Source organism: Lipotes vexillifer, unplaced genomic scaffold (genome assembly GCF_000442215.2).
Source record: "Lipotes vexillifer unplaced genomic scaffold, Lipotes_vexillifer_v1.1 scaffold240, whole genome shotgun sequence".
Classification (NCBI taxonomy): Eukaryota; Metazoa; Chordata; class Mammalia; order Artiodactyla; family Lipotidae; genus Lipotes; species Lipotes vexillifer.
The window spans coordinates 8,732,920-8,751,538 of NW_006797481.1; the positions used below are offsets into that span (position 1 = coordinate 8,732,920).

At 48.6% G+C, this 18,619-nt stretch overlaps 2 protein-coding genes across 2 annotated transcripts in view; one reads left to right on the forward strand and one right to left on the reverse strand.

The window, feature by feature from the left end:
- Window positions 1-6,903, reverse strand: part of ACSL5 (acyl-CoA synthetase long chain family member 5) — a 42,146-nt gene extending 35,243 nt beyond the window's left edge. The window contains exon 1 of the mRNA XM_007469627.1: window positions 6,778-6,903. The gene's annotated coding sequence lies outside the window, so the exon portion shown is untranslated. The remainder of the gene's footprint in view (window positions 1-6,777) is intronic.
- An 11,397-nt stretch (window positions 6,904-18,300) lies between these two features.
- The window catches only part of LOC103069064 (guanylate cyclase 2G-like), a 38,659-nt gene continuing 38,340 nt past the window's right edge, over window positions 18,301-18,619 (forward strand). Inside the window, 1 exon segment of the mRNA XM_007469645.1 lies at window positions 18,301-18,316. Within this exon segment, the coding sequence (XP_007469707.1) occupies window positions 18,301-18,316 (16 nt within the window).

Sequence of the window (18,619 nt, forward strand, 5' to 3'; positions counted from 1 at the left end):
GGGAAAGAGGGTTGAGTGTACAGCAGGTGGTGAATTTTAATTAGGGAGGTTACAGTAGGTATCATTGGGACGGTAACACTTGAGAGGATGTATCATTTAATCTGTAATATGCATGCTGAAAAAAAAAAAAACGTAAAATGAACAACTCTGAATTATCCCACTTCTGACTAAGGCAGCTGACTTAGAAAGTTCTACCACCTTGGTTGGTGGCATTTCATGTGACTACACCTGAGAATACAGCCTCACCCTCATTTCTAGAAGTGCAGCTCTCCCACCACTAAAGCTACATTGCATCAGTAGCCTTTTTCCTGCACTCACGTTACCCGCCAGTCTGGATGGCAGCTCTGAGGCTGGAAACGTTTTTCATTCATTCCCTTAAGTGGATAAGAAACCGAAGGTGAAGGTTGAGTCATGGGGCCAAAGGGGACCCGAAAGTGCATCTTTCAACATTCTCAGCAGTTGCTGAGAACAGAGGCTGGTGTAACATCCCAACCTACGAGCCTACAGATAACTTCTCAGCCACTCACCAGCGCCTGGGTGCTCAGGCCACCGCCTGGCACTAGGCTTCTCCACCAAGCAGGGCCAGGTTCCCAGGCCTGAGCGGCTCTCCCCGCCTGGGGGCCTGGCACCCAGCATGCTCTGAAGCACACACCCCATGGGGTGTCCCCAGGCAGATGGGAAAGGGCCTCCTTGTCACCTCCACGGGGTCATTCACATGTGGCCAAGCAGGAAGACAGCATTAGCAAAGGGGATCTCTGTTAAAACCCCAAGGGTGGTAAAGCAGTCATTTCCACACCCCGGAAAGATTGTGTGAGTGCTTAAATAACTAAAACAGGAAACAGAGGGACTTCCCTGGCGGTCGAGTGGTTAAGACTTCACCTTCCAATGCAGGGGGTGCAGGTTTGACTCCTGGTCAGGGAGCTAAGATCTCACATGCCTCAGGGCCAAAAAAACAAAACATAAAACAGAAGCAATATGGTAACAAGTTCAAAAAAGTCTTTAGAAATGGTCCACATCAAAAAATCTTTAAAAATAAAAGCCAAAAAAACAGGGAAGAGATACTAATCTCCCACATTGGTTTCTCCTAGCCCAATTCCTAGGCCGCACCCAACAGTTCCAGTTTGTCAGGCGGCTGGCAGAGAGAAGGTGAGGGCGAGCCTTGGGAAAGTTCCCTGACCCACCAGCAAACATAACCGTAAATAAATCCTCAGGGTTTCGATGCTTATCCACTGGTGATATCTTTGCTACCGAATAGCACAGGAAAAGCTGTAGGAGTCGGATCAGCTCTTTCCTTGGGTTTGGGTCTCGGGGGTTCCTGGGGCTCAGCTGACAACTTGAGTTGTGAGCACTCCCAGGCAGAGGCTATCTTAATGCAACACTGTGCCCGAGATACGGTGGGAACCCACCGAGTGCCATCAAGTCACCCTCCCCTTTCGTTCACCATTAGCACAAGATCAGAGAAAGGCACCTAGGGAGGGGAGTCTACTGAAGGAAACAGGCTGCAAAACTCAATCCCGCAATGACACGATGTGCACCTAGACACAGTGGGGGGTCGGGGGGCTGGGGAGAGCCGCTGAGCCCTCCTCAGAAATGCCACAGCTGGACTTCCTGCTAGAGCAAGGGCAACACTAAGCAACCCGACCCAAGTGAGGTCAAGGTTCACTCATCCTACAAGCATTCGAATATATGAGCGCCTACTATGTGCCGGGCAGTGTGTCCAGCATGGGGAAACTACACTCAGAGTTCATAGTCCAGTAGGGGATAAAGCCAATTCCCCAGGCAGGAAACAAATGCTCTGTGGAATGTACCCCAGCTTTGGGAGCACCTGCTCCATACATACTGGAGAAAGTATGTATGTGGCCAAGAGATACATTTACCCTCTGCACTTTAAATTTACGTATAATTTCCTTTGAATAAGGCAAACCAAGATCTTAGACTCAGTGTATGCCCAGCACTGTGCTGTGTGCAAAGGACCAAACACTTAGAAGGCACAGCTCCTGCCCTCTGGGGACTTATGAGTCCATCGAACACTAAAATCACCTATACAAGGATTCAGCGTGCAAGATGAGCTAATGAGTATGAGGAAGGGAGAGGCCAGTGTAGACTGGAGTAGGTGGAGGTGGTCTAAGGAGCACTAGCCCCTCAAGGATGTGTGGTCCTTGATCCCCTGGCTGTATCGACAATAGTCTTATGTCCAGGGTCAATCAAGGATGACCACCCCAACAAGCCAATGGCTGGTAAGACCCCAACTATGATTCCAGCCAGGGTCACTGTCACCAAACTACCTTTCTCCATTGTTGTCTGTGTCCCTCCATCTACTTTTCCATGGAGAGAGCAGTCACCATATTAGGTTGGATAAACCTAAGTAGAAGAGAGGGAGGGGAATACCTGGCTGTGGGGTGAGAGGTGCAGCACGGTTAGAGGCACCAAAGTGGGACAAGCGTGAAGGGAAATGGTGAAGAGACATGTCTGATGGAGATAGAGGACCAATTTTAGTTGAAAGGGAAAAAAGACAAAGCCTCCAAAGGGCTGAATAAGACAGTGTCTGGGGCCTGGTATAGACACTACACCACTGGAGTCATTTGGTTCACAAACACCAGAGAGCCTTGGGGTGCCAGGCCTTGGTGGGGTGGGATTTATCATGAAAGGCTTCATTAAGTCAAATGCCAAAATCCTCTTAACTCAGTCCATGAAGATCACACGGGATAGTTGCTGAGCCACTCATAGGCTGGTGACAGGCAGTGACAAGTCCCACTGGATCTTGGATCGACTTAGTCAACCTTGATGGACTACTGTGCTTCCAACAAGTCAGAGACCAGCAGCTCTACCCTGAGGAAGTTCTTGTCTCAGTAAACATTCCTAAAGGCCTTCCAAGCCTATTGCTGACCAAGTGAATCATGAGAGTGCTGAGGTCAGTAGAACCAGTACAATCCGCTGGAGTTGATAAGAGACTGCATACAGATAGGCTGGACAAAGTGCTAGGACCCCATCATCCAGGCCAGGATAAAGACAGGCTGACGCAGGAGGCTGTGAAAGAGGTCTCTGCAGAATCAGCCCACTCACTACCTGGTCGGGCAAGTCAGGGGTCACCAGATTCAGTGTGTCAACAAGCAGCTTTATTCCCAATAGTCTCATTTCCAGTGGCAAACATTTAAGGCCATTGCCTTTCCAGGTACCAGAGCAACAGAACTACCACTTACCAGATATGTGGCCCTGGGACAGTTACTTAATGTCACTGAGCATCAGTTTCCCTCCACTGCACACCAGAAGGGGTAGGTAATTATCTCTACTTAAAAGAGATACTATGGGTAGACTTTCCAGTAGCTGTCCAGCACATAGGAAGCCCTCAGCCAGGATGAGCTCTCTTTTTCCCTCTTCCACTTAAGTCAGTTTCTAACTCCTTGTCAATATCAGATGTTCTGTTTCGAGATGTCCCCAAAGAAGAGATGGGCATGATCTTTGTAGTATAACTGCCCTTCGATTTACATACAAAGGTCTTAACAGCTCCTCATTTCTATTTAAACAGAGGATTTCTAGTTGGGGATCACATGGTCCACCTCTGAGCTCTGACCCTGCCATCTCTCTCAGCTCTACCGCACCCCTGCATCCTCCCACAAGCCACTCACAACCTCACAACTCTTAGAGTAGAGTGACCCATGGAGACCCAGAGATCTACAACAAGCTTCCCCACAGAGGGTTGGTACCATGGCCTCGCCACAGCAGTACAAGGGCTGCCTGACCTTCCAAACTCCAAAACTTGTATTTATTCTAATGACATGAATTAAGAGCCTGAAAATACCAGGCTCTGTGCCAGGGGAAGAACGAGAGAGTGCATTTCTGATCTCATGGTGCATGGTCACATGGGGGAGAAACAGACCGGGATGTGTTTATAGCAGAGTGCGGCGAGAGCAGCAACGGCTGACCTCAGGGCTGCTGGGGACATGTCACCCTCATAGGGTGCCTCCAGACACGAGTCACCTGAGGTCACACTCCAAATGAGGGTCAGTTCATCTGCTGGCCAGGCATATGAGACAGACAGAAACAGAAAACTCCTTCCTGATTTCTAAAAGTATCTCCAAATCCTGGTTTAGGAATTCACCCGCCTAGAGGTGGGAGGGTTTTTTTTTTCCTGAGGTGCAATTCACGTAACATAAAATTAACCACTTTAAAGTGAACAATTCAGCGGCATTTGGTACATTCACAATGTTGTGCAACCACCACCTCTATCTAGTTTCAAAACACTTTCAACATCCCCAAAGGAAATCCTGTACCCATTAAGCAGTTACTCCCCATTCCTCTTTCCTCCCAATCCCTGGCAACCAAGGATCGATCTGCTTTCCATTTCTATGGATTTGAAAGTGGGAGGATTTGCAAGAAAAAAGTTTCTCCAAGTTTCTAATTCTCTGGTCCATGCACTAAACTAGACTCATCAGAAATGGAGGCAGAGTTTGCCTTCAGAACTAAATGAGCCAGAGTTCAAATGCCAGCTCCAATCTCTTCATACTGTGTCCAGTTTATTTCTAAGTCTTGGTTCCCCTGTCTACAAAAAAACATACCTACCTCACAGGACTGCTTTGAAGATCAAAAGATAAAAGCCCCATAAATGAGTAAGCACAGGGCCTTCGCTGGAGGTGCAGTGGTTAAGAATCCACCTGCCAATGCAGGGGACATGGGTTGGGGCCCTGGCCCGGGAAGATCCCACATGCCACGGAGCAACTAAGCCCGTGCGCCACAACTACTGAGCCTGGGCTCTAGAGCCCACGAGCCACAACTACTGAAGCCTGCGCACCTAGAGCCCGTGCTCCGCAATAAGAGAAGCCATTGCAATGAGAAGCCCGCGCACCACGACAAAGAGTAGCCCCTGCTCGCTGCAACTAGAGAAAGCCCACACGCAACGAGGGCCCAATGCAGCCACAAATAAATAAATTAAATAAATAAATTAAAACAAACAGTAAGCACAGCACTGCCCCACGGTAAATATTCAAAGAATGGTAGCTGTAATATTTACATTCTAGAAAAATGTCAACCTGAAAAGTCTCTAATAAATATATGAAGTCAATATCTGCCCGGGTCACCATACATAAGAATCCTTTTAAAAATGAAAATTTCCAGGAAATCCAGAGAGAGGTTAATTCTACACAGGAGTGGATGGAACACGGTTTTTAACATCACACCAACTGCAGCTTCTCTTCCAGTTGACAGCTGGCTGCTTTGTGATCATGGGAAGGTGGCTTCACCTCTCTTAACCACCCATCTCCTAATACTGTCTTAATGAAATGTCAGAGTACCCACTATGAGCTGGTGCGTAACTGGCTTCCTCTTACCCCTCCCCCATAGTTTCCTTCCTTTCTCCTTCCTGGACCCACAGCCTCCCTCTAGCATCTGTGGCCCCCATTGCAGGTTTAGGGCCTAGGCACTCAATGATACACTGATATTATTTTAGGGGTCATTTTGCCCCCAGAGAGTTAGAATAAAAGTTGGGAGAAAAGACTATTTCAGCTCAGGACCTCAACAAATGCTCGGCTGAAGCATTCTGTTTGGTCTGGATAATGTTTGAAAAAAACCCATTAAGTTGGTGTATGTTTATCTGGGTGCACCTGCCTTGCATTTTGCCTCTCACCTGCATCTTATTACATATCACCTACTTTACTTAGCTCTATTGCCTGCCTCTTCTATAAGTATTTGTGACTCTTGTTTTATTTCAGTTTTTGTCCCTTTTATTGTGCCAAGCGTACAAGTGATGCCTACAAGATTTTATACCAAGTCTCTTCCAAGATTATTCTGTGTTCACCTCAAATACTTGTCCATTGGAGGGGACAACCATAAAGTAACTCTCACGCTGGAATACAGAGGGAGGGATCACCAAAACCAATTATTCCTTTTTTTTTTTTTTAACTGAACCAATCTTTCATTTTTAAATTAAATTTAGTTTAATTTAATTCTATTATTTTTTAAGACTGCCTCTGTTAGAGAATACCAATTACCTACAAACTGGAGCTATAGAGCCAATCCTACTTTTCAAATCACCAACAAGATGGATACCCACAGAAGGTAGTAAGCCGCAACTATGGAGTCCCTTTCCAACACTCACTCCTTGAAGGTCAAGTTCATCTTAGATTCAACTTGTGGCCCTACTCCTTAAAACAGATCCAACTTCATCCAGAAACCATTCCATTAGTCACGCATCGGGCAGCTCTTCCCCTCAGAAGGACTGAAAATCCATCAGGAAAATTGAGGACAACCCCCAGTGCAGCACAGGCGAGCTATAGGCAGAGGCTCAGGCCCACAAAATGGGGTCTGGGTTGTGGTTCTCCTTCCGCAAGAGAGGCAGGAGAAAGGACTCCTCCACAACCTGCCTTTTCCTCCACCCTCCTGATGAAGAGGTTTGTTTTTTTTGTTTTTTTTTTTTTTCTGCGGTACGCGGGCCTCTCACCGTTGCGGCCTCTCCCGCTGCGGAGCACAGGCTCCGGACGCGCAGGCTCAGCGGCCATGGCTCACGGGTCCAGCCGCTCCGCGGCATGTGGGATCTTCCCGAAACGGGGCACGGACCCGCGTCCCCTGCATCGGCAGGCGGACTCTCAACCACTGCGCCACCAGGGAAGCCTGAGGAGGGTTTAAAGAAGTCCCTTAGAGATCAGGGAGAAAGTGAGCACTGACACGTGCCTGTGACACAGCAAGCTGCAGATTCACCAGAGCTGGGGGTCAGGGTGCCACCGGGGCTTCTGCCCCATGCCCACGAGACCCCTTACTAAATACCCCCTCCAGCTGCCCCCTTACCCTGCGAGGGGGCCGCATCTCTTGGTGCTTCCAGTGAATGGGGCCTTCTGGCTCTGAGTTCCTCGTGGCACAAGTCCCTGGCCTCTCCCCTGACCCCCGGTTCCTCCAGAGTCACAGGGGCTTCAGAGCATCTCTGCAGGCTGAGGGTTCCCGGTTCTGAGCTGTCTGAGCCGTCAGGCCCCTGTCTGAGCTGCCCCGTGTCAGGAGTCAGGCCATGGCCGGCTTCTAATGTGCTCGGGGACTTCACTTCCTGGTTTTTCTTTCACAACTGAAAGTGGAAGCGTTCTGACCAGAAGGAGAAAAGCCGCTAAAGCTCTCCTGGCTCCGTTTCAAAGCCTTTACCATCAGTCCCTAAGGGCTGACACAGAAGCCAGCCTGCATCCACGCAACTCACGCTCTCCCTGTTTGTCTGACTACCGCTAAACCGAGACCAAAAACCAGACGGAGATGACTGAGGTGCCCCCTGCAGACCACCAGTGTCAGAGTGGTGAGACCCCCTCCCTGGGTTCCCAGGACAGGAAGGTCCAGCTGCAGGGCACCGTGGCCCTCGCAGCCTTCCCAAGACTGTGGGGACACCTGGAGGCCAGCCTGGCCTGGCCAGCATTGCCGGCCAGCCGTGCACTGTGTCACCCACTCTCCAGTCCCCAGTGAGCCTGCCTCAGTCCCCAAAGCAGTGCTGATAAAGCCAAGAAAACGAGCACGTCAGGAACGACAGGGACAGCCACGGAGATCTGTTCCTTTCCTCTGACACATCCTTTTCGTACCTCAAATTTTTAATTAAAAATGGATTCTGCTGCCTCCCTCACCTCCCAGATTACAACCGGGAAATTTTAAAATCAGGAATCCACAAGTACACACGCCGTTAGCTGTCAGATTGATCCTGCATCTTGGAGCCTCTGGAAGACTCCACTGTATATTCGTGAGACAATGACAGTGGAAAAGACAAATTACTTCTTGGCATTATTATAAAAATTGCTCTGAATGTGCAGACGCCCTGAAAGAGTCTTGGGGATTGGTCTACAGGGCATCAGGATTCACCTACGGCTGTGGCCACAGAAGGACGTGGGAGCTTCCATTCTCAGATTCGAAGGCAGAAAGAACAAGTTTTCCTGCCCCTTCCTGCCCCCGCCCCTCCCCACCACCTCTCAGACACCCCAGAATTAAGCAGCACTTTCCCCAGCCTTGGTTCCTTAAAGAAGGCTCAAGGTAAATCCAGCATGAGCTCAGTTCTTTACTAGAGTTAGACTGGGATTCCTTCTCTACACAGAAGAGGGCCTAAAAGCCTCCAACCATAAGAACCGAAGTGAGCCGTGCCCCAATCTCAGGGAACATAAGAGCTGGTCCCTTGGCCTCATGGGAGCCCACTTTAGACATGGGAGAACGATGAAATATGGGAAGATGAGGGCGCCCCCTCTGCTTTTCCATCTTTGGGTTCATCTCATGGCTGGAGGAACACTTGGCTTTGCTTAGTTTCCAAGCTCACCTCCCACCACAGGGGCAGCTCCCTTCAGCGACAAGCAGAGGATGGCAGAGGACGGCAGAGTGGGTGTCAAGTCTCAGCCATTATAATGCTACTGGGCTCTTCCCTGGGTGCTGTCTTCTTTTACCAACCCGACGAAGAGCTTAGGGCCAGGAGAAGATGGTTTCCTCCAGGATCAAATGCTCAAGTACAGAAGAGTCTGGGTCATTCTAAAGCTCTAGCATCTAGAGGTGCATTCCTGTTCAATCCTACATGCATGAGGGTCACCCCCAAGATGTGAGGGAATGATGGAAGGTTTTCACAGCCCCCAAGAATTCTGTATCATGCAGCAGGCTGCAGTGACATACTGACCAGGACTCAAATTCCTGCCCCACCTCCTCTTAGCTATGCAGCCCAGGCTGCGCTGTTTAACAGCCCAAAGGCACATTATTCATCTGTTATATGGGAGCTATACCACCTACCTTACAGGAGGTAACGAGCCAATGAGGTAATGCACATCACATACCTTGTACAGACACCAGCATGGGATAGAAAGTCTGTTAAGAATTCCCTTCCCTGCTCCCTTCCAAATGGGAAAGCCTGTCAGCAGCAGCTGATGGATGGCCTTTCTAATCATATTGATACAGACATTTCTAAATGGAAGATGAAGGAGACCCACATCCTGGCTTTGGCTATAACCTTTAAAGCTTTTAAGTCTGTTTTATTTGCATTTAGTGAAATTAACAACTCTCTCTTCCAAGTCCATCTTCTGCCAGCATTCAGAGCCCCTTCCATGTCTCCACCCCCTTTTCAATTGATATTTTCTTTGCCTCCCACGCAAGTCAGCTGAGATTACTATTCAACCAAATGTTATTTCATGTTGTGAAAGAGCCTTAGGCTGAGAATAGACGCACGGCCCACTGTCTTCTCCCCAACCACCCCTATCTCTGCTTTCCCATAAACATATAAGCTATGGAGCAGGTAGCCTTATTGTAGCTTACCTTGTAAGAATACTCTCACTTCCGGGGTCCAGGAAACGCGCCCCTCACAGCTGGCTGTGGTCGTTCAGCACCACATTCAGCTCCTGAGTCCGGACGTTTCCTTTAGTGATGATGCCTTTCCTCAGCGCCAGAGCCGGGACCACACCTGAAGCCAATGAGAGTGGCTAACCAGCTCTCCTGGAACCTTTGAACCTGTTGCAACAGAAGTTCAAAGGTAGAAGTTACCTGTTCAAACACTTGTGGTAAAACCTCTGACAGTGAGAAGTGTAGGATTTGGCAAAAGTTTAAAACAGGAGGCTGTTATGCAACGGGCTTTAGAGGAAGAAAAAAAAGAGAGAGAGAGAGAGAGTCCTCAGCCCAGAAAGCTAACGTTTAACAAGCAAAACATTGTATAAAGCCCATACCTCAGGGAAACGGGAGGGTTTAGACAGGGCTTTGCACCTGCTTTTTGGGCAGAATCCTTGAGATTGTGACAGGAAGAGGAAAAAAGTGCTCCTTGAGTTTAGGGGGGAGAGAAAAATGAGACACCACTCTAACTGCGTCTAGCTTTAAGATTCATATAAGCAGAGGCCTGCATTTTAGAGATGAGCCTTCTTCTAGAAGGGACCAGTGACCCCTACAGAATTACAATGTCTCCAAGACAATCAAATAAGGCAAATCACTCTAGAATCTAGACAGAAGGACAGGCATAGCCGGGTGGGATTTAGAATGCAGAATCATGGATACAGCCTACACCACCCACGGCTCAGCGAGCTCTGGAAGAAGCAGGGTTGCTGTTGCATCACGGTCCAGCCTATCCTCCTCTGTCTTTCCATTTTAGAGTCACTAGTCACCATTCTCGAGTCCAAAATCTTCAAGACTGCAAGGCATCATCACTAAACAAAAACGCTGGATGGAGATGCAAGCGGCTCTGGAGATCATTTGTGATCTCTATTTTATAGGTGAGGCCAATGAGGCCTTTTCAGGTGAAAGAAATCACTCAGACTCATGCAGTCAATTAGTAGTCAAGGTAAGACCTGACCCAGGCCCACAGACAACCACCGCAGTGCCTTTGCCCCCATATGGTGCTGCTTTGTTGCTAAGTGTTCATTTCACCGCTAGCAGACCTCAAATACTTGAACGCTTTCTGAGTATCAGGCCTGCAGAAATTCATAGAAATGCTGCATTAGGTTTATTCTCACTGTATTTGGTCGGGCGGCTAATATCAAAATCAGAAACCAATACCACTTCCTGCTGACTCTCTATGGAGGAGCGGCTACCTCACTGACATAGAGGTCTTATTTGGCCAGATTCTTATCCAGGTCGTAGGTGCATTGACTCTGTAAGCTCACTTCTTGCCATGGAGCCCTAGTCCTACCATAGGACCAGAAAGAAAAGGCTTCTAAGGGGTGGCTAAAGAAGATACAGTTCAATGGGAACTGGGGGCTGAGGTCCCACTTGACTGGATTAATGCCAACTTGTGTTAAGTAGCAACCCACTGAACACCTGCTGATGCCACACTAGCCAGAGAGCAAGATGCTCCAAGCCAGTTGTTCCCAAACTCCAGTGAGATGACAGTCTCCTGGAGAGCTTGTTATACTGATTGCTGGGCCCATGCTGTAGTTTCTGATTCAGTGGGCCTGGGTTGGGGCCTGAGAATCTGCATTTCTCACAATTCCAGGTGTGGAGGCTGCTGGTTTGGGGACACTCTTGGACCCCCACTGCTCCAAGCAGCCACCCCGCCTTCCACGGGCTCAACTACTGAACTGTTCAGAGGAACTCTGCATGAGGTCGTTTTGGCTCTGGTGATCTTGCCATTGGGAGGACAACTTAACACAGATTGGAACTCATGATGTGTTCCAGAAGAGAGGTGTTGCTCAAGTCCAGCGAGAGGGCCAAGACCCAGGGAGGGCGCTTTGACAACAGCAGGAGTTATTGCCACTCACTCTTCTCTTTAGGTAAGTGTAAGTCAGTGCTGACAGCATCCCAGCTAGACCACCCATGTGGGTATGAGTGCAGGTGTGGAGGGGGCATCACCTGATCTAATAACCTTAACTGTATTCTCAGGGGCACCTGAGACCCCAAAAGGTGCAGCAGCCGGCTAGGGTGAGGCATCAACTTAGTAGGAGAGGGAAGTCCAGAACCCAGGCCTCCAGTGCCCTAGCAGGCCACACTGTCTCCTGATCAACCATGGTTTCCTATAACATCTCCCTTCAAAAAACCACGTTTGATAAGGCTTTGCAACACCCTCTGCTTCTCCCTCCCTTCCCACAGCCATATGCATTGAGAAATCAATAAAAACCAAATTCCTTTCCTGTCCAGGCATCCCATGGCCTCTAAAAAGTGCAAACCTTCATTGTTTTATGTCATTCACAGGTGAGGTGCCTGAGGTGAAGAGTCTGACCCAATAGCTGCAGTTCTGACACACATACTCTCTGCCCCGGTCGGGAGGTGGGGGGAGGTATTGGGGGGGAGCAGTGTACACTCCTTCACTCCTTCCCCTTTCGTAGGGACAAAGGAACCACACATCTCATTTACAACCGTTCGAGAAGACCAGAAGCCAACATTCCAGAGTTTTGTAACACAGCCTGGAAACAGCCAAGATACCTCTCACCATAGGGCTGGCAGCTCTTCGGAAGCAGAAACCAGGTTTCCCCTATTTTTGAAAGCAGGGAGAGCCAGACCTTCTCAGTAGGCCAACTTTACATAGCGCCACTGTGCATTTGTACAGCTCCTCCCAACTTATAAAACACCTCCAAACTAACTCTTAACAAACCTGCGAGGTATAAGTGGGGACAACACCTTTAACACCTGCAGTGGCTGCCAGGAGCCAGGCTCCGTGACAAGGACTTCGTTTGGCCCTCACAGTAAATCTTCCAGGTAGTTATGATTTGTATGGGTGAACAGATGGAGGCTCAGAGGAGGTACGTTACCTTCCTAAGAAGATGATGATGACGGTGAGGCCAAGCATTTTAAAAAAAAATAATTTCAGGCTATTTTGCAAAGCCAGGTGATTCGCAGCTTGTTCCTGAAAAGGAGACCTTTATTCGGGAGCAGAATTGGTGGCAAGGCAGATTTTAGAGCAGGTTGGGAGGTGTGAATCAGTCAGGGAACCAAATATTACTTAAAGGTCTTTGGGGTGTTTCCAGATTCCAGACATCACTGAACCTTCATGAAGTCCCTCTAGAGGAAAGTGGAATTTCTCCTTTCAGTAAAACCTCTGCCCTCAGAATCCAGATGATTCATCTTGTACCTCTGGCTCATCTGCTTTAGAATACTTCACTGGATTCAGATTATGGACTAGCTACTCAACAATGTTCACTGTCGGCATTCCAAGGGAGGACAAAGAAGGAGGCTGGAGATGAGAAGGGGCGGCACAAGGTGTGTGGAGTAGCTGGGACGGGTGGGGTCCGCTGAACACTTATTTAGGAAGGATCTGAGGCTGTTTTGACTGCTAATCCAAGTCTTTAGAAGTCAGGCAACATGACCCAAGAAGAAAAAGAAGCAGAGTCCTAGAGCTATAGGCTGAATCTATTCATGTTGACTCAATAGTGATGAATCAGAATGCCATGTCCTTCCCTAGAGTCAGCTTGTACAGCAGGGCAGAGGGTGTGATGGCACAAAGTGGGCAAAATGAGAGCTGTGATGGACTGACCTTTAGCTTTCCACATGGCAGAGCTGACTTTGAAGTTTAGCCTTCCACTGAGATGTGAAAAGAAAGGGGCAAAGTTCCCTAAACTCTTAACAAGATGCCCTAACCGACCATTCCGAATACCCACCCTATTCTTAGTTATCTGATGTTTCAAAAGGCTAATGGCGCTCAAAGTACACCTTACCGTGGAGCAATCTTAGGTTCCCAGGTCAGCTCCATTCTGAAGGCCTTCGAGACGATCGTGAATATTGTCGAGCACTTCCCATGTGGCCCCACTGCGCTGAGCTCTCTGCAATACCCCATTTAACCTCAGAGCAGCCCTATGAAGAAGTCATTGTCATTTTGCAGAAGAGGAAAGGCTGAGAGAGGCCAAGTTTACTTGCCCAAGGCACGTGGCTAACAGTTGGCAGAGTCTTAGAGGCAGATTTTGAGCTCAGGTCATCCTGAGTCCAGAGCCCAAGTACATGTCTATGATTAAGGATGACTCATCCCACGACCGCATGCAATATATAAACCCCGTGTGTTTATGTATTTCCCTTGGGAACTCTGATTGGTATCTCAAAGAGAATTAAGAGCCGTTGCCCCGGAGGAAGGAGAGCCCAGTGCCAGCCGCGGGAACCTGATGCCCAGCGTGGAACAACAGCTCCCTTTCCCCTCCTCAGAAGGGCTTCCCACCTGCCTGGACATCCTTCCTGATGCTGAGAGCCTTGCTTCCTGCAGTTGAAGGCGGGCTGCGGAGGGGGGGCAGTGTACCACATCTTTCAGCTGTACGACCCCCAGCTCTTTCTGCTTTGTTGTCTGCTGTGCTGGGAGCGGCCACTGTGCTATTCTGGGCCCCCGTGTTAGCCACACGGGAGAAGCTGACCCCACAGCTCAGTGTCTGGAGCAGCTTGTTTTGCTCAACTCGGGTCGCTGACAGTAACTGCTTGGTCACCTGAGCTCTTGAGGCCACTTGCTCATTCTTTGTGGGAAGGAAGTGTTACTTAAGCATGAGCACTTGATTGACAAGAATGGTGTTTGCACAGATTGCAATAAACAACTTCCCTCAACCCCGGATACTCCCCCTGTGCCTCCCCTCCCCCAGATAACACTCATAGAGCAGATTGCCTTACAGGCGTGGACCTGAGCTTCCCAACTGGCCAGCCATGGGACACTGGTGGGCCTAGACATACTGATGCCTCAGCCCTCACAGTGCTGGGTGTGCTCACAGCCAGCCCCACCTAGGGCATTCAGTGTGTCATATAAATACTATTATTCTCAGGGTCACGATGTCAACGAGGTTGCAACGCAGCGACACAGGCAACTTGCACTTTTGTCAGCAAGAGCATCCCAAGAGCATTTAAGAATCAGATGGAAAGGGTGAAGGTCCTCAGAGAGACGGCGGCTCTAAATTCCCAGAACTTTCAACAACCCCATAGGAAACATCACTATTTCCCAGCTGGTTAGAAGCATAGCTCAGAGCAAAGATTTAGACATACGCTGTCCAATACTGTGACCAGTAGCTACATGTGGCAGCTGAGCACTTGAAATGAAGAAAGTCTGCACTAAGACGTGTTTAAGTACAAAACACATGCCAGGGCTTCCCTGGTGGCGTAGTGGTTGAGAGTCCGCCTGCCGATGCAGGGGACACGGGTTCCTGCCCCGGGCCGGGAAGATCCCACATGCCGCGGAGCAGCTGGGCCCGTGAGCCATGGCCGCTGAGCCTGCGCGTCCGGAGCCTGTGCTCCGCAACGGGAGAGGCCACACAGTGAGAGGCCCGTGTACCGCAAACAAACAAACGAACAAAAAACCAGAAAAAAAACACATGCCAAATTTTGGAGACTTCGTATGAAGAAAATAACATAAACTCTCAATTTTTAAAATATGGATTACATGTTGAAATGATAATATTTCAGATAAACTAGCTAAGTATTTCTACTTGTTTCTTTTAACCTTCAAATCTGTCTGCTGGGAATTTTAACATTACCCAAGTGGCTCACACTCTATTTTTCATGGACAACACTGATTTAGACCAAAGATCCTCTGTCTTAATGCCTATAGGACACACATGAAAGGTGGTGTTACCCAGTGTCAGCATGTTATAACTGCTCTGGGTGAACTTGAAAACAATGAGGTCTTTGACCTGTTCCTCTGGGTTCTGTAGCAGTGGCAGTTTGTTCCTTTGGGTTTACATACCTCCATTCAACAGAGGTCATGATCTTCTTGACGGAGGCAATAGCTCCTTATTATAGAACTGCTACTATTCACTGACTGTTGTTCCGGGCCAGGCACTATGCTGTGTGAAAACTTGTCCCAGCCAGCTTAAGTCTCATTCCAAATCCGTGCGCCCACCCTTCTGCTATGCTGCCTCTTACAGGGGAGTGTGGGAGAAATTTCAGACAGGATCATCAGTACTTTGGGGGTGCCATGCTCACACCTCCCCCCTTGCCAAGCCTTTAAGAACATCGTCCTCTGCTTTGCAGCCTTGGTTCCCTGGGCTCGCAACATGGGGAAACATCACTGAGTGCCTGGCTAGGGAGCAATTTGGGAGCTTTTAACACGAGCAGAGCGGAAACGCCAGGAAGTGGGAGGGGTACTGGTCTCTGTAGACCAGAAGCTGAAAAGGGTGGAGGAGCCAGAGGGACATCCTGCCTGGCTTTAGACAGCTACGCACCAGAGAGACGCCACCCAGATGACAAGCCTGGTGCTACCCAGGTCCCCTATTGGCTTGGATGGAGAAGCATGTCATTTTTATGGGTCGAAAGTGTATAAGCACCAGAGGAAGATGCGTTAAGGCAAGGACACATTCTTTATTTGCTCAGTGTTTGGACACTGTAACAACAAAGGTGTTCTTGGAACACTTAAAATTTTATGGAAAGTAGCTTGGAAAGTCATTCCATCACCGCTAAATATTTAGTATCTTGATTACTGAGCAGACAGCTGCCCCTCCTCCCTACTAGTTTCTAGAAGGTTTTGCTCTTCATGCTAAGGCTAATTAGGGGTTGGGGACAGTAATCTGGGAGGCAGAATCAAAAAACACAGAATAAATCTTCAGATCGGAAATCTGGCATTTAGGCTGGATCAATCTGCTAAACTTCCGATTAGATCTGTAGCCAGAAGAAAACTTGAAAGTATTGATTAGAAGCTCCAGGTTGTCAAAAGCAACTACTCAGGCATCAAAAACCCATTCCTGGTAAAAATGGGCACGAGAAAGGGCAACACGTTACAGGCCAGAGGAAGAGTCTATTTCAGTAGCACAGGACGAATGGCAAGAGTTTGGAGTACAGATGAGACAGGCAGCGTCCCCAGGAGACATCAACCTTTTCAGAAACAATCAGCATGTCCTCATCAGAAAGCCAAGGCCAGTGCCCCATCCTCGGCTTTCTGGGAGTAGTCTGCGCACAGTTACCTAAAGGGGTGGCTTTTGGATTCAAGGAATTGCCTTTTGTTGCAGATCTAAGAAACACAATCTCCCCTTTATGCAAGTTCAACCTTTACTCCACTCTCCTACGGCTCTTTAGACGTTTACTTACCAGGAGGTTCTTTTTACTTGACTGCATCACAACTATTGGCAAGTGCTGAGAACACAACAGGGAAGTTTGAAGTTCATACCCCGGTAGGTAATAGCCACTTTTGACTTGCGCTTACTTGTAGGATGGTTGGTACAAGGTATGCTAGACCTTCAGGAATGCTCCCTTTAGGAACCTGTAAGCGAGACCTGGAAAGAAACTGCAGCCATCATCGAGCATGGAGTATTTGGTTAGTTATGAATCCACCAGGGTCCTAGGGTTTTAGGGCAAGAAGCTGGTAAGGTCAGAAGTCTCAGCCCTCTGCCATTCCCTCAGCCCACTTCACAGATCAGAAAACGGAGCCTCAGATGCAGTCTTATAGACTCTGGAAGCCGGAGGGTGTTGCCTCTTCCCAGAACACACCGCGGGGTGGGAGAAAGTGTGAGGGCAGAAGTGATGGCTGCCTCTCCCTTGGTCTTTCCCTCCAGGTGGGAAACTCTAGCCTGACTTTATTGTATTCCAAGTGAGCCAAACACCCGTTTCTGTTTCTCACCTTCTGGAGAAGTTCCAACCCACATCATTTCAAACCTTTCCGTTTTCTCTAAGCGTGATCAGGCCACAGATTTACAAATTGAAGGGAGGGAGGGGCAAATGGGAGGGGAGGAAAGACAGGTAGAGAAAAGCTGGTCCCATCACCCTGGATACAGCTAATCTTATCTGATTTTGTATGCTGAACAGCTGGCCCTATATCTGATTTATGGTCAGCAGTGAGGAAACTATAAATTAGGAAAAGAGAATCCTCCCTCTGTAATAATCTTTTCAGGAAACAGAGATGGCATAACATATCTAGGAATCAAAATGCTAACATAGGGAACCAACCTCTGCATCTCTGGGGGCCAAGCACTGATTATTTTTGTTCCAAAGCATGGTGGGATAAAACCACATGCCCCCCACCCCCACCCCCCGCCATCTACCACCACTGGGAACTTGCAGGCATAAGAATCTCCTAGAAGAGAGCAGGGCTGGAGAAGCAAAGTGGAGAACAGTGTGCCCCCTCCAGCAGCCACAGTCCCTACCAATCTCCCTGGTTTTAACCTCAGGCCTTGCCACTCCAGCCAATCAAGCACTTGGTACAAAGTGGGTGGGCCTGTTACCATGGCAATGGTTTCCGGACAATGATCACCATTACCTAGACCACTGCATCTCTGTCTCCCTCTCCCTCTGAGGGCAGTGGAGACATGGAAGGGGCTTAGTTCAGCAGAGTAAGCCAAGTGCATAGAAGTGTGAGGGTCCAGACCAACGTGACGTGCTCCTGACCCAGGAATTCAGACAGCGTGAGTTTAACTCCCTGTGATTTCACTCTGCAAATACAAGTCTGTAGGGTTTATTTGTAATTAAAACTTTCACTTTTCTTCCTTATTGCAAAGACATGAAGATAAAAATATGAGAATTAAGCAGAGAAGAAAAAACACCCATAACTCCTATCGCCCAGAGTTTTTATTCGTTTGGTGTGTATAATATTTGTTATGCAACTTTATGTGCTTTTTAAAAAAACAACAAAAAATGGAATACTATTCATGTCGTTTTAAAGTGTGCCTCCTCTCTTAATAATTGTGACTATTTTTCTAAGTCAGTAAGTGTACATTTAATATATCATTTTTAATGACTGCCCTCCTCAGTCACATGGATTCACTCCATGTTACTCATCTAGGCCCCTACTATTGAACATGGGGGTTGTGCCTAATTTTTGAAAAAAATTAGAGAGGGAGAAAGAGAGAGGGAAAGTAACATGTCCTAGGTTACACCACTAATACGTGATGGAGTCAGAGTTCCAGCCTAGGCCCTCTGTCTACACTTGAGTGGTTCCCATGATTCTTATTTTACTAGTGGAGGGGGATCTGGGGGCTGGAGAGGGAGTGGGGGTCATGTGTCTTGCCAAGGACCATGGAGTTTGACAGTGGTGCCGCTGGATCAGTTACCAGGGCCTGTCCCAGCCTCTGCTTCCACAGACTTCTGCTTCTAGATGTGTTAGGACAGCCTCTGGAAAGGGAAGGTTTCGGTTAATTAACAGCACTGAAGAGAAAGCAAGCTGTGGTCCTCAGGGAACTGTGCACTATCATTTAAGCTCTGAGCACAAGTGGTCAGGAGGCTAAGCCTCTCAGGGTTCTGCAGTGATCCAGGTGTTAAGACTCCATCCATGGCTCCCAGGACAGGTGCTGAGGCCCCACTCGGATCTGGGCCCTGTTTGGGGGTTGAATGCCGA